This window comes from Phyllobates terribilis, unplaced genomic scaffold (genome assembly GCF_046119375.1).
Source record: "Phyllobates terribilis strain yellow unplaced genomic scaffold, ASM4611937v1 Scaffold_3__8_contigs__length_932513732, whole genome shotgun sequence".
Lineage (NCBI taxonomy): Eukaryota > Metazoa > Chordata > Amphibia > Anura > Dendrobatidae > Phyllobates > Phyllobates terribilis.
Genome location: NW_027362763.1, coordinates 412,909,765 through 412,925,111, shown reverse-complemented (window position 1 = coordinate 412,925,111; position 15,347 = coordinate 412,909,765). Strand labels below are relative to the sequence as shown.

At 44.1% G+C, this 15,347-nt stretch overlaps 1 protein-coding gene across 1 annotated transcript in view; it reads right to left on the bottom strand.

Annotated features, from left to right (window-relative positions):
* Positions 1–15,347, bottom strand: part of LOC141259500 (dynein axonemal heavy chain 5-like) — a 482,742-nt gene that overhangs the window by 253,815 nt on the left and 213,580 nt on the right. The window contains exons 40-42 of the mRNA XM_073675609.1: positions 10,026–10,145; positions 9,721–9,855; positions 7,593–7,817 (exon numbers count right to left, since the gene is read on the bottom strand). Coding sequence (XP_073531710.1) covers positions 7,593–7,817; positions 9,721–9,855; positions 10,026–10,145 — 480 coding nt within the window. The remainder of the gene's footprint in view (positions 1–7,592; positions 7,818–9,720; positions 9,856–10,025; positions 10,146–15,347) is intronic.

Sequence of the window (15,347 nt, the reverse complement as noted above, 5' to 3'; positions counted from 1 at the left end):
GGCTCTCACCGCCATATTTACTCCCAGACGTGCTAAGATCTCTGTCTTTAGTTTGGGATACTCCTTAGCATCTTGCAGCGCCAAGTCAAAATACGCCTTCTGGGGTTCACCCGATAAATATGGCGCCAGAACCTCTGCCCACTGTGCTGGTGGAAGTCTCTCCCGATCAGCCACCCTCTCAAAAACAGTCAGAAATGCTTCTACATCATCCCCAGGGGTCATCTTCTGCATGGCCCGCCTTACCGCCTTCCTGATGTGAGAATCATCAGTCGGCCCTGGGGGTGGGGCGGCCGCCCTGCTCTGGATGGCGTCCGCAAAAAGCTGTATCTGCTGTTGCGCCTCCTGCTGGTGCTGCTGCTGCGACTTTTGCTGCAACTGGATTTGCTGAAGTAACAGTTTGGTCGTCTCCTGGTGCTGCTGCTGCATGCTCTGCTGGGCCTGCTGCATACTCTGCTGGCTCTGTAGGTGTTGCTGCTGCATGCTCTGTTGGCTCTGGACCAGGTGCTTAATGAGCTCCTCCATGCTGCTGGACTTCTCTGGCTGGCTGGCAGCCTTCACCCAGGACATCCACCGGTCTTTGTGGCAGGTACACGTGTTCCTGGAATCCTGCACGCACTCTCCCACCAACTGTGGCAAGACGACTCGCTCGGCTCTCCCGGAGGCAGACTCAGGACACACGTTCTCAGGTTACCTTTCTGCTGGTTTATTATCTGGCATAAACTCATGCAGGGTTCCGCAGGAAAACTAAACAAGTCCCCTCTGGGTTAAACGGGAAAACAAAACAAAGTATAGCTTAGTCCATAGGTGAGCGGGTTCCGTCCGCTCTTGATAGCATAAACTGCACAGGTAACAAGCTCTGCAGCTTCCACAATACTGTCTGGAGACTTCCCTCTCCAGACCACACTCCAGAGAAAAAAAAAAGGACTGAGCTTTTACACATTGCTCAGCCACACCCTGAGGGGAGGTAGGGGGAATGGCGTCCCGCCCTCTTTGCCATTCCCATAAAACCGCACACCCTTTAACAGAGTAAGCCTACCAGCATATAACACGCTGCCAGAAAAATAAAGTAGGTCTTAGTTCACACAGGAGAGCATCCTGAGTGACACATACCTCCGCTCACATATAAAATCAGTGACACTGTCATAATATATACAGAGCTCTTGTGTATAATGACACTAGTAATCCCTGTCTTACCTGTACACTGACACTATATACAGATCTCCTGTGTATAATGTCACTGGTGATCACTGTATTACCTGTGCACTGACACTATATACAGGGCTCCCGTGTATAACATCACTGGTGGCAATAACAGTGTTGCTAGCATTGTGGTTTGCATTCATGATCAGTATTGTAGTATTTGGTCACTATTTGGTGGTAATATGTAATCTGGTCAAGATGTGGTGGTATTTGTTCCTTGTATGTGGTATTATTCGGTCACTATGTGGTGGTAATATACAGTCTGGTCATGGTGTGGTGGTATTTGTTCCTTGTATGTGGTATTATTGGTGTTGGTATAGTGGATTGTGTTGTGTAAGTTGGTTATTTGTTCTCGCTGATATTAACTAGGAGTAGATTTTTTCCATTAGGCCACAGCCCCACTATCAGTATTCGGTCAGTACTTTTTCTCCGGAGTGGGAGCTAAAACCAGGAGTGGGTGATAAATGCAGAATTGGTGCACTTGTTTCTATTATACATTTTCTCTGATTGTTCCTCACCTGGTTTTGACTCCCACTCCTGAGAAAAAATACTGACCGAATACTGTCCAAATACTGATAGTTGGGCCGTGGCCTTAGAGATTAAATACTTGGAACACAGCGGCAGAGATGCATTTACAGGGGTTCTCCGGTGAAAACAAGTAATCACCTCTCCACAGGATCAGTGATAACTTACTGATTGGTGGGGGTCTGATGGGAGCCAATCGGCAGAATGTGGAGCTTTTATCACCATTAGACTGGAGCTCATGTGCAACTCGACCACCGATCCATTCATTCCCTCAGTGGCTGTGAGCACTGCTCTTTTTTTTGGAAGCCCCCCAAGAGAATGAATGGAGCTGCGGTCAGATGTCCCACCTGCAGCTACATTTTAAAATGGGGATAAAACTTCCACATTCTTCCGATCAGAGCATTTTCCAATGGTCGGACCCAAACAATCAATAAGCTATCACCTATCCTGTGGAGCCCATGGATCGGTGATAACTTGTTTTAACCAAAGAACCCCTTTAATGCAAATTACCGTATATTGTACATCTCAGTTATAGTATGTGCACAGTAGATGTGCAGGAGCTGCCTGTGTTTTACAGTTAACGCTCCACTCTAACGGGGATAGCGGCTAATGGGTATTTACATATAGGTGTAAGGTGAGCCCCTAGGGTCAATTCCCCCTGTGGGCCCCAGACACCCCAGTCTGACCCTGGATACATGTATCAATGAAAAAAATGGATAGATTATGTATGTGAAACACCAAAGTCTGAATAAGGCCTTAAACAGATTTTATCAGTAACACAACATTAAGTTAGTACTGAAACCACATCTAGGACAAATTCTACAAACTAGTGCCTACTTTTTGCAGAAAAAATAATTATTTTTGTGCCCACTCAGTGTCCCCATAGTTTTTCCTTACTGTCTGTTCATTCCCTGACATGCTCCTATGTTCTCATAATTCCCAGGCCCAGTGCTCCTCAGTAAAGACCTGTGGGCAGTCTGAAATCTGTTACTGTACGGAAGATGGCAGGGAGTATGTATACCGCATTCTTGTGGCCGCATGACCACCATCCCCGACACCGGTGAACCCTCACAACACACAGTGCGTGTGATGTGAAGACTCACAAGTCTGCAGTCACATACAGTGACTGTAAAATTGTAGTTTAAGACTGGACAACGCCTTTAACGAAAATAAAGTTTATGGGAAAACCCATAAAAATCTGAGATTTAAGAGTTTCCTTACACTCTTACTATTGGTGTTTTCCTCTGGCCATACACAGGCAATTTGGCAGAACCAATAAAACAAGGGCAGCCTGACAGCCCCCAAGCAAATACTGTTGTACCTGATCATTTTTTCTTCTCAGGAGATATCTGTAGTTTATTCTCCTCTCATTGAAATAATCTGCGTGCTCGACAGTGCTGAGAGATATTGGATATCTTATTGCCTGTTATATTCTTTTCTAGTTACTATGCCTGAGACCAGACAATACACTAGGCTGTTTGTATGTAGTAACCATTTGCTAAAGTTGTTCCAATTTGTACTTATTGAATGATTTTATTCCTTTCAGTGTTCTACTGGACTAATGTATCATGCTGTTAAAGGGGCATTCCATATTTCTAATTTATGAAAATGGATTTGCTTTTGACAGAAAGCATCATTCAATTAACATTATTTGCCATTCACCAGATTTATGATTAAACGTTAAATCTCCAAAACAAAGAGCACGTTAAACGCCAATGTCTGAATTGGAAGTTCACTAGGTTTTCCAGAATTGAGAGTCACTGCAAAGAGCTGGATCCATGACCAGGGAGAACAACTGATGGCCAGGCACCTGTATCAGAAAACTGGCTGTAAAGTTGGAAACAATCTTTTTGCTAGTGTTAGGCAATTAGCTACCTATAGACTTGTTTGAATTTGGCTTGTTTTGAAGACATTCTGTCATACGCTGCCTGATCTGTGCATAACTGGTTACGGGGGGAGAAGCTGAGAAAATTATGTTGGGAAAGTTTCAGCAAAAGTGGTAATTCATTCATTTTGTTTCCTCTGAGTTTAGTAGTCCAGTGTGTCAGCTTCTAGTGAATGACCACCTTCATAGAGCAAGGAAGATCACCAGAATCAGCATGAATTAAAATGAAAAAAAAAAAAGGAAGCTATATTTAATCTTTTTCTAAAAACTATATTTCGATCTTCTCAGCTTTTTCTGTTCTATAATCAACAAATCATGACACACTCAGAAAACTTATATGACTACATATAGCCACAGCAGGCTTGGTTTGGCCCAAAGGAGAACAGGAGAATCCTCCGGTGGGCCCCTGTGCAAAAGTGGGCCACCAGCCTCTTATATGAGCAGTACTTGGCACTATTATTATTATTAATATTCATTATTATAGCGCCATTTATTCCATGGCGCTTTACATGTGAAAAGGGGTATACATAATAAAAAACAGTATCTAAGGAGTAACATTTCTCCTTGCGGAGATCGACATGTTAAGTATGTCACGGTGAGGAGACTTTTAAAGCCGCAATGCTCCTCTGGGAAATAAGCAAATTGTCTCTTCAGAGAGGAAGAGGACCAGAACTCTCGTGCCATCTAGGTGAGAGGCGTCACGGTGGCATGCTTAACATGTCACTCTCCGCAAGGAGAAATGTTACCCCTTAGATACCGGTCTGACGCCTCTCATCCAGCCAAACCAGAACTCGCATTTTGAACGGACGAGGGGCAGTACCCCGAAACACATTGCCTGCAAATTGAGTTTCTGGTTCTGGCTTATATCCTAAGTCATGTGATAAGGCTTGTTAAAGGGTCACTATTGACTTTTAGGATTGCTACTTCCTGTAGGTGACACTAGAGTTCTAGTCCTCTTCCTCTCTGAAGAGACAATTTGCATAATAAAAAACAAGAAATGATCAAAAGAGTGGAGATATGAGGGTGACAATTAGAGAATGGTGTAAACCCCATAGTAGGACTTAATCTGAAAAGGACTACCGAAGTACATAATGCAAAGAACAAAAGAAAAGAAAAAACTTCGAAAAACGTCCAATGGTAGAAAAAATATACTTTATTATCAAAAAGGAAACACAAATGGATCAAAATAAAAATATTAAAAACACAAGAAGAGGGAAAAAGGATGTGAGAGCAGGGACAATATGCTGGCATAGACAAAAAACAACCTCATAGATGACACCTAAATGAATAAAGTACCTTTATATCCAGTGATTAGTAATCAATGGTAGAAATGAGGCAATTGAGGTCCAATAGTAAATATATAGAAATATTAGTAATAAGCATGTCAAATACACACCAAAATTAGAACCTTAGTGATATAGTCTTATTATGGTTTGTCAAGAGAGCCTCAGCGATGACTTGATCTAATTTGGATAGAACTTGTAACAAAATAAATTGTTCCAACCTCAGTTGCCACAAGCAGAGATAAGTATTACTCAAGGTCTATGCAAAAAATGCCAGTATTGGCGCTAGAAGGGTGTCATTCTTAGGTATAGGTGCTAGTTATTGTACCTACCAGGATAGCTACAAACATTAAAGCGCAAGTGCACAGCGTTTTACCCAGAAGGGGAAAAAGGAAAAGGAATAGTAGATAAATATATTCCAGGATCAAAATTGAATGTTAATAAAGCTGTCATAGAAGGAAATGGCATACTCCATAATCCAGCAGCAAATCTCACATATGAGTCTCTTACTTACAATGTCAGCAGAAAGCCGATGCCTCGTGCTCTCACACCACCCTCTGCTCTACGCGCGTTTCGGCTGGGGATGCCTTCGTCAGGGTGCTGTGCACATGCTGCGGAAATTTCCGCTGCAGATTATCATTGCGGAAAAATACGCAGCATGTCCATTAATTTTGTAGACGCACAGCGTAATCGCCGCCATTGACTTGCATTGGACCGCGTGACATCCGCATCACTGCATCTGCACAAGCGGATATCACACGGTTCAATGTGCAGATGGTACCCAGGTCTGGAGGAGAGGAGACTCTCATCCAGACCTGGGTACCATAGAAACTGTAAAAAAAATAATTTAAAATAAAAAATAAAGATTATACTTACCTTCCGATGTCCTCCCGGTGTTTTCTCCCCTCCGTCTGGTCTGCTGTATGGGTCGCGTTGTTGTGAAGGACCTGCCATGGCGTTGTTGAGTCATGTGACCTGTCACATGACTCAATGACGTCACCGCAGGTCCTTCACACTACCGCGAGCTGCACAAGACACCGGACGCAGCAGAGAAAACACCGGGAGGACATCGGAAGGTAAGTATAATCTTTTTTTTTTATTTTTTACCATTCTTATTCTTTTTTTTTTAACTAACTTGGTCACACTACTATAAATCCTTGCCGGTTGCATGGATTTATATAGTGTGAACAAGTTGTCAAGCACTTTTCCAAGTGATGCTAAAATCGCTTGGAAAAGCGCTTGATAACCCGTATGCAGAAATGCATGCAAAAACGCTTGACAAATGCTTCTACCTGGTGGGCAAAACGCATGTAAAACCGCATGTGTTTTTCCTGCCAGGGAGAAGCGGAAAATATATGCAGCATTTCTGCATCGTGGGCACATAGCCTTCGGGCTCGTGCACACGACTGATTATATCAGACAAGGGCTATTCATGGTGTTCACGGATTGCATTCGCACTCATGATATTCTATGGGGCCGTGTTGGATCAAAATCGGGAATGCAAGTTTATAGATCTGTGAAAAACATCAACCCGTACTCGGATGACATGACCGATTTTCACGGACTGATATAATAGAGATGGGGCAAAACTTTTTTTTTCTCCCCCTCCTAGAAAAACTGATGCCACTCTGATCAATTTCTGGTCAGAGTCTGATCAGAATAATTGGACCGTTTTTCTCGGATGGAGCGAAAATGGTCGTGTGCACCTACCCATGGGGTGCATTTACACTGGCCAATAGTGGCCATTAAACAACTATGGCCCGCCATCTTCATCAGGGCTTACAAATATCACTAGGACATCCATATAATGTCCTAATTGTATTATTATGCTTGTTACAGAGTTTGTTGTCCTTTGTTGTCGTCTACTGGCCATTATTATTATTATATGTTCTCATTTATTGCTGATGTAATCTCCCATCATGCCTCTCTCTCTCTCTCTCTCTCCCTGTAACTCCTCCTGTCTCTTTCCACACATCTTTTCTTTCTGGTCTGTACCATCTTGGCAGAAGCATGCACCAGAGATGGAGAGAGGATTCTCCTGTTACCTCTATCCTCCAACCTCCATCTTCTTCCTCATCTTCATCCCTTGATCTCCTTTGACATCTCAATCTCAACATTTGTCAAGGTACTGTGAATAAATACCTAAAAGTACGACCACTGCATCATCTTTCCTGGATCAGGTGATAGAGGCGAGGATAGCGAGTAACCTATCTACCATTGCTTGCACGGAGATCTGTGCTCACATCCCTCAGACACCCCTACGTACATCGGTGGCAGAATATATTGATTGCTACATAGAAGACAACTGATGTTTGTTTAATAGGCTGTTTAGGCCGGTCAACCGCACTTCCCATTGCACATAGTATAAGTGGAAATTCATTCATTTTGTGCACATAGTATATCATTGTTCTCTGCAGCACATGTCCCGTTTACAGGGGATGATATGTCACTGAAAATGATTATTTTTATGCAAGCTTAAAAATTATTTAATCCAAAGAATGAAAATGTTGCCTATGTACACTTGCCGAATCAGAAATGAGCACTTCTTTCCCAATAAATGGCTAGTTTAAATGCACCCCCAGCTTTGATACTAAGTAATTGTCAGAACATTTGAAAGCTTATATTCAGATAAGAAAGTTTTATGAATTTGTGATGAGATATGTGGACATTTGTTTCATAGGATCAGACAAAAATCATACCATGATTATATTTTCCAGTTTTAGCCTCTGTGACTGGGAGATTACATCTTCCATATTTTTCCAGTATCCCTTAGTGGAAAAAGTAGACAGTCTGACTGCAATCGCTGTATATTTCTTGAGAATACGGGACTGAGCCTTGCGATCCTGTTTTATTTCAGAAATAGAGCATTCAAAGTCTCTAGTCCATAGGTAAAGCAGGCCAAGGATTGCAGCTTGGGTTGGGTACTTTAAAAAAGAAAAAAAGGGACTTTTTTAACATAATTTGTAAAAAATGACAGCACGTGTAGCTATGTTTATTGACAAATTCATCAATTATGTCCTGTGCTGCTCACGTTCAGTATCATGCTATGGATACAGCTTTAGATGATGTACCCTAAGGGTGTGAAAGGGCCTGAGCCCCTAATGAATATTTAACAGCTTCAATTGTGATAAAGAAACACAGATGAAATTCAGCTCATAATCCATTATACTACACACAACTAGTAGAAAATAATCCTAACATCAGATAAAAGTAATCGGAGTAATCAGAAGATAAAAAATAATAATTTAGGCTGGTTGGCAAGAGGCTAGCATACAAATGAGGCGCGGCTGTCATGCAGCCACTATATAGAAGTCACAGTGACTTTCCTCTGTATCACTAAATATTCAGCCTAGCGCGACCTACTGGAAGCAGCGATAGGTGGCGCTAGAGTTCTAGTTCTTCTCTCTGAAGAGACAATTTGCATATTTAATTTCCCAGAAGATCATGCGTGGCTTTTAAGTCTCCTTACTCTGACACGCCAGGCTTGGCACAGGAGGAATGTTATCCTTTAGACCTCTGTATCGCTAGAAACTCATTGCAAATGGCCACATAATTTCTGCGCATCCGCATGGCAATTAACAAAAGGCATGCAATTTGCAATGAAATTCAAGTGACACAACAGAAGGCTCCTGCAAGTTTTATGAAGCAGCTGCATGGCACCCACAACTCTGACGCGCGCTAGCTTTCTGTCAACCTCTTTCTGGATCTCCAGCCTAATACCTTTTTAAAAAGACAAATCCAAAGGTTAATGAGTGATTTTTAAGAAATTTCAAAGCTATTTTAATTACAATTTTAAAATTGCTTTAAAATCCTAGCATGTGCAATTTAAAAAAAAAAATTGCTAGCTACTCACTTGTCACGGCACTGATTCCAAACAGATTCTTTCAAAGGAAAACCATTATTAGAAAATATTTTTTTTTCCAAAATAGTTATTGGGTTACATATATTTTTTTTTAATGTGGCAATGTTTTTTAATTACTATATTAAAAAGAGCCGAAAATTATAATCTTGCACTTTTCACATGGGCCATTGGGACGTTTTTTTTAGACTCATACTGCCTATCATTTCAGGAAGAGTTTACAGGAATTTCCTTATCAGTAGAGACAGGATTAGATTGACAGGTAGCATCTTTACCCACAGCTGATAACACAGGATCCACCAATCACAATAAGTGACATCACAGTTGACCCTGCTCCCCGTCCTTTCACAATGACCTTTGCACATGTCCACACTACAAAAGATAGGGTCAGGGTCTAACCATTGTGGCTAATGTACATGTGTTGTTTCTTGAAACAACGGCAACTTAGAATCTAAAAAAGCCCGGGAAGCCAGTGTGAAAATGTCAAGATTTATTTTTTTTCATTTTATTACAGGAATGGAACAAATATGAAAAAAAGAAGACATTGTCGAAAATTTTGAACATAAATTTAACAAAATAAACCTGATTTTTTTCAGAATCTGCCAATTATCTATGTATTGGGATCTCTCAACTGTTCCCCAACAGATGACGTTGGGTGAAAAAGTGGATTCAATTTAATTACTTAATTATTTTGTTCTTCAGGTAAATAAGCCAATGATGAGTCTGGTGGCAACTTACTCCGCTGTCCCCATAGAGAACACATGAATAAGTCTTTAGCCAACAGTTATCTAAGGTGTATGGGCACCTAAATACTGTAATGGTACACTTGCCAATAATTAATGGGAAATTAATGTCCCTTTTTACATTTTTATTGACCATTATTATAATAAGGAAATGCAAGAGTTTACTAATTACATGCATTTCTTAGACCCAGATCCTACACAGCATGAATCATTTCTTTGTGATACCTTCTGTGTCCACTCATCTATAGCCATTCCTTGATTAATGTCTTCAACGATACCACAGATTTTGTTATTCAATGAATTACGTAGGCTGCTGTGCAATTTACTCAGCCAGGTACCTAAGTTAGAAGTAATAGCAACCTGTAGAATAAAAACAGAAAGGAACATATGTAAATGTACACTATCTAAAAAGCTGAACAATTGGAGATAAAGTACTTTCAAACAGTCACACGCAAAACAGCTCACTGAGTAGTAATGCAGAAAGACAAGTTTCAACACATGAGTGAGAATAGGTGATAGGCAATAGTGACCTGTTCATCCAACTGCAAACATTCCTCTGCATATCCTCTGACAGCCACAGCATTGATTTTCAAGCAAGGTTCCTTGTATTCAATGTCTCGATTCCTTTCCTGGTATCCCGATATCCCAGCCTGCAATGTATTAGATAAAGGTGGCTGTTAATGTACAAGTGCGTTGACTTCATTGTTCTTGCAAAATAATAATAATAATTTAATTATACAAATAGCATCAAGCATCATTCATGTTGTTTTAATGATGAAGACTTCGATGGCTCAGGCATGCTGACATATTATGGTTGTATTCTACAGAGCCATACAAGGCTCTCATTGCAAGTAGTATGATTTACTGCTGACCATGTGCATGCCCATAGACCTTGACTCACCAGGAGATTTGAAGTATTATTATGCAGTTGACAAATGGTAGTGGAGACAACATAGACAAAGCATTTTCTTTATCCGTGCCTCAAAAGCCACTTCTTCTCTGAAAATAGTGGTCAGGCAAACCTAGTAATCTAATTTATAGCATAATGGGGCAGACTTATCAACACTGTTTAATTCTTAGACAGTGCAAACTTAGACTAGACAGTCTTATATTGTACCAGATTTATCATAGTGTCTCCTGAAATATTTTCAGTCTGTCTAGTTGAAGTTTACATTACTTAATTAGTTGACTTACCGTGCGCCAAAAATGAGCGCCACAATGCTGGTGCATTTTTTTGGTTACTATGTTACAAGTTACTGCCTCATTTCTGACAAGTCATGCCCCTTTAAAGTGAGGACACCCTTTCCCCGTTGAAAAAAGTGTCTAAAACACAACATAAATATGATGCAGGTCATGGAAAACAGTTTTTTGGTGCAAATTCAACCAGAAATCTGTGGGAAAACCACTTAAACAGAATAAATAGTTCCTGCCAAGAGTGCATAGATTATGTAAAAAAAGGCAGGAAGTAAGGTCCTGGATGGCAGGTATGTGCTACTGAGATGTTTTTTATTTTGACTGGATTTTGGGTCTGGGATTTAGGAACGGTTAAAAGAGCCAGGGTGGGAAAGGTCGCTCCCATACACTAGTCCGGGTCTTAATGGCCTAATAAAATGCACCTGGTATAGCTCAGGTAGTAGTGTGCTGAGGCTGGAGAAAGACAGAGCTGGTGGATAGTCTGTACTGCAGCCTGAGAGGTTCCTGTAATACCAAGTTGGTGAGACCGTTTGATTTACTTTGCCTAATTCAGAGACAGAACTGTTTTGTTATTTATTAAAGAAAGACCTGTTTGGTTATTAATTTGTGTTGAAGAAAGACTGTTTTATTTTGGAGCTGTAAAGTTTATGAACGACAATAAACTTTATTCTGTTTTGATATAAAAGCTCTGTGCTTGTGCGTATCCAAGCTGCTACCAGAGAGCTCAAAACCCTACAATATTTTAATAAAAGTTAAAGTAAAAAATTAAACTAAAATTAACTTACAGATTTTAATGATCTTTGAAATACACTTTCAGTGTCTGTGACGTGTGTTGTGCTCCTTTGCCCCATTGAAAGCCAGCCTTCATTTCCAGACCGAACACTTAAAAAGTCAAGAAGCGAACCTGTTGCTTCAACTTCCTCTTCATCAGACATCTCACTTTCCTCCTCTTCAACTTTCTCTACTTCAATAGAGGAAACCCCACTAAACAAGTTCCTAAAAGGCAATAAATTTCAATTATAAAACAATCATGAAGATCAAATACAGTTATTGATGTTATGCACACGCCCGGGCTAAGCGGCGTGTGCGTGTGATTGTAGTGATTCCACTGGACCGTGCCGGAGAGTGAATGCCTGGAGGGGCGTGACTAAGTATTCACCCGATCCGACCAGGGTCGCACGACGGCATACGACGCCAGTGCACCAAGGAGGAACCGAGCAGAGGGACCAGGTGCTACTCCAGGACAGACCCCGGACACGGCTGTTGACCCACACAGGGGAATACAGGAACAGGCTGGTAGGCTGGCACACAGACTGGTGGGTATAGGCAGGCACGACTGGTATGCAGGCAGGCGGGTAAGCAGGCAGGGGGGTAAAGGCAAGCACAGCTAGAGTGCAGACAGGAGGCACTAGCAGGTAGGAACACAGGCGGGATAGAACCCAGTACACACCGGGACTCAGGAACAATACAGGCAGGATAGGGCCCAGTACACACTGGGACTCAGGAACAATACAGGCAGGATAGGGCCCAGTACACACTGGGACTCAGGAACATTACAGGCAGAGGGGTACAGGCAGGGCAGGACAGGACTGCCGGAGCAGCGGGCAGAAGCAGGGCAGGACAGGACTGCCGGAGCAGCGGGCAGAAGCAGGGCAGGACAGGACTCTGTTCACACGGAACAGACAGGAAGGGAAAGACAGAGCCAGACACCCACAGAGTACTTGCAGTGAAGTAGCGAGTGGACCACAAACTCACAAACGGAAGTACAGAGACAACTGGCAGGAGTTAGGTACGAGTTCAGACTCTGCAGGAAAAGGAAGGGAATGGACATAGACAAAACAGGTAAAGGATAGGAGAGAGTTCAGACTGGAACTGAGTGTACGGAGGAGACCGACACTGCAGCGGGATACAGGAGCGGGTCTGGGAATACTGCCCCCAGAGAGGCGGGACGAACAGGCAAGGAGCGTGTTCAGACAGGACAGACAAGATACCGGAAAGGACTCAGTTCAGACACGGGAACTAATACCGCAAAGCAGGAGACATACAGGACTTAGTTCAGACACGGGAACTAATACCGAAAAGCAGGAGACATACAGGACTTAGTTCAGACACGGGAACTAATACCGTAAAGCAGGAGACAAACAGGACTTAGTTCAGAAACGGGAACTAATACCGTAAAGCAGGAGACATACAGGACACAGTTCAGACACGGGAGCTGACACCACAAGGCAGGAGAAATACAGGACACAGTTCAGACAGGCCTGGAAATACAGCCTCCAGGAAAGGCGGACAGGGAAACAGGAACGGGACCTGGCAACTTCAGAGTGCAAGCACACACTGAAAGAAACACATATGCTCAGGCAGGGATAGAAGGGAGCTGCTGAGCTATATACCAAGTGTCAGACAGCAATAGGCTGAGGACGCACAAGGGGTGTGACCCACAGCAGGTACAAAAAGCAGGAAGTGATCGGGCGCCGCCCTTAAGCAGCAGAGACAGACACAAACAGACAGCATGGAGGGAAGCCAGAGAGACATTCTGGACAGGAGATCAAGTGCGCTCTCTTGCACAGTGGGAGATGGACCACCATGCAAGGACGCCGCCAGGTATGTTACAGTACCTCCCCCCTTACGCCCCCTCTTCTTCAGGCCTGCCAGAATCTTCCGCAGGGAATTCGAGGACCAGTCGTTCACTGGGTTGGAGGGGAACAGAGACTTGAGGGTAATCTCTGCTTCGAGGTACATCTTGTCAAGCTCACAGGAAGAAATAGATGGGTTATCAGGTACAGGAAATAGGAAAGTCTCTGTCCATTCACCACCAGGTGGCACCCCGAAGGGTTCTAAACACAACTGGAGGTCCTCCGCCTGGTCGGAGGGGTGTAGAGACTCGGGAGTAACTTCTGCTTCGGAGAACACTAGGTCGGACTCACTGGAGGAAGCAGGCGAGGTATCAGGTACAGGAAATAGGAAAGTCTCTGTCCATTCACCACCAGGTGGCACCCCGAAGGGTTCTAAACACAACTGGAGGTCCTCCGCCTGGTCGGAGGGGTGTAGAGACTCGGGAGTAACTTCTGCTTCGGAGAACACTAGGTCGGACTCACTGGAGGAAGCAGGCGAGGTATCAGGTACAGGAAATAGGAAAGTCTCTGTCCATTCACCACCAGGTGGCACCCCGAAGGGTTCTAAACACAACTGGAGGTCCTCCGCCTGGTCGGAGGGGTGTAGAGACTCGGGAGTAACTTCTGCTTCGGAGAACACTAGGTCGGACTCACTGGAGGAAGCAGGCGAGGTATCGGGTACCGAGTATAGGAAAGTCTCTGTCCATTCACCACCAGGTGGCACCCCGAAGGGTTCTGAACACAACTGGAGGTCCTCCGCCTGGTCGGAGGGGTGTAGAGACTCGGGAGTAACCTCTGCTTCGGAGTACACTAGGTTGGACTCACTGGACGAAGCGAGCGAGGTATCAGGTACAGAGTATAGGAGAGTCTCTGTCCTTTCGTTACCAGGTAGCACCCCGAAGGGTTCAGGAGGTCTCAGGGAGGACAGACCCAGGCGTGACTGCTTGCCTCTAAGTCTAGCACGTCTGGACTGCCTCTTGAGGTTGGGAGAAGTATTCCGGAAAGCGTAGGCACCCTGTGAGGATTCTGGGTGGGCAGTAGTCTCATTGGGCTGGAGAACTATTACGCTACCCACACACATTACCCATTGGGGCTGCTCCGGGATATTGGGAAGTGAAGCTTCAGCAGGAGCCTCCGGGTTAGGATCATCGAAGACCATTAGAAAGGCCACCAGGAAGGCCATTAGGTCCCGGAGGATCGGATCCTGTGTCTCATATAGGGGGTTGATCCATTCCAAGGCATCCCCCGCCAGGTAAGACATCATAAAGGCCACTTTAGCCCAATCGGAAGGAAAATAAAGAGGGTAGGCCTTAAAGTGTAGCATGCATTGCTCCACAAATGCACGACACTGTCTTGGATCCCCATAGTAACGTGGCGGATCCGCAGGAACGAGAGCTGATAGATCCATCTGGACGGTGCGTAATTCGCCTGGAACTCAGCTAAGGGAAAAAAAATTTATTTATTTATTTTAATGCATATATTCGCTGGAAAACTTCTCAGAGGGCGAAGGCCGTGGGGCTCAACGGGAACCATGGCCTGAGCATGCTGTTATGCACACGCCCGGGCTAAGCGGCGTGTGCGTGTGATTGTAGTGATTCCACTGGACCGTGCCGGAGAGTGAATGCCTGGAGGGGCGTGACTAAGTATTCACCCGATCCGACCAGGGTCGCACGACGGCATACGACGCCAGTGCACCAAGGAGGAACCGAGCAGAGGGACCAGGTGCTACTCCAGGACAGACCCCGGACACGGCTGTTGACCCACACAGGGGAATACAGGAACAGGCTGGTAGGCTGGCACACAGACTGGTGGGTATAGGCAGGCACGACTGGTATGCAGGCAGGCGGGTAAGCAGGCAGGGGGGTAAAGGCAAGCACAGCTAGAGTGCAGACAGGAGGCACTAGCAGGTAGGAACACAGGCGGGATAGAACCCAGTACACACCGGGACTCAGGAACAATACAGGCAGGATAGGGCCCAGTACACACTGGGACTCAGGAACAATACAGGCAGGATAGGGCCCAGTACACACTGGGACTCAGGAA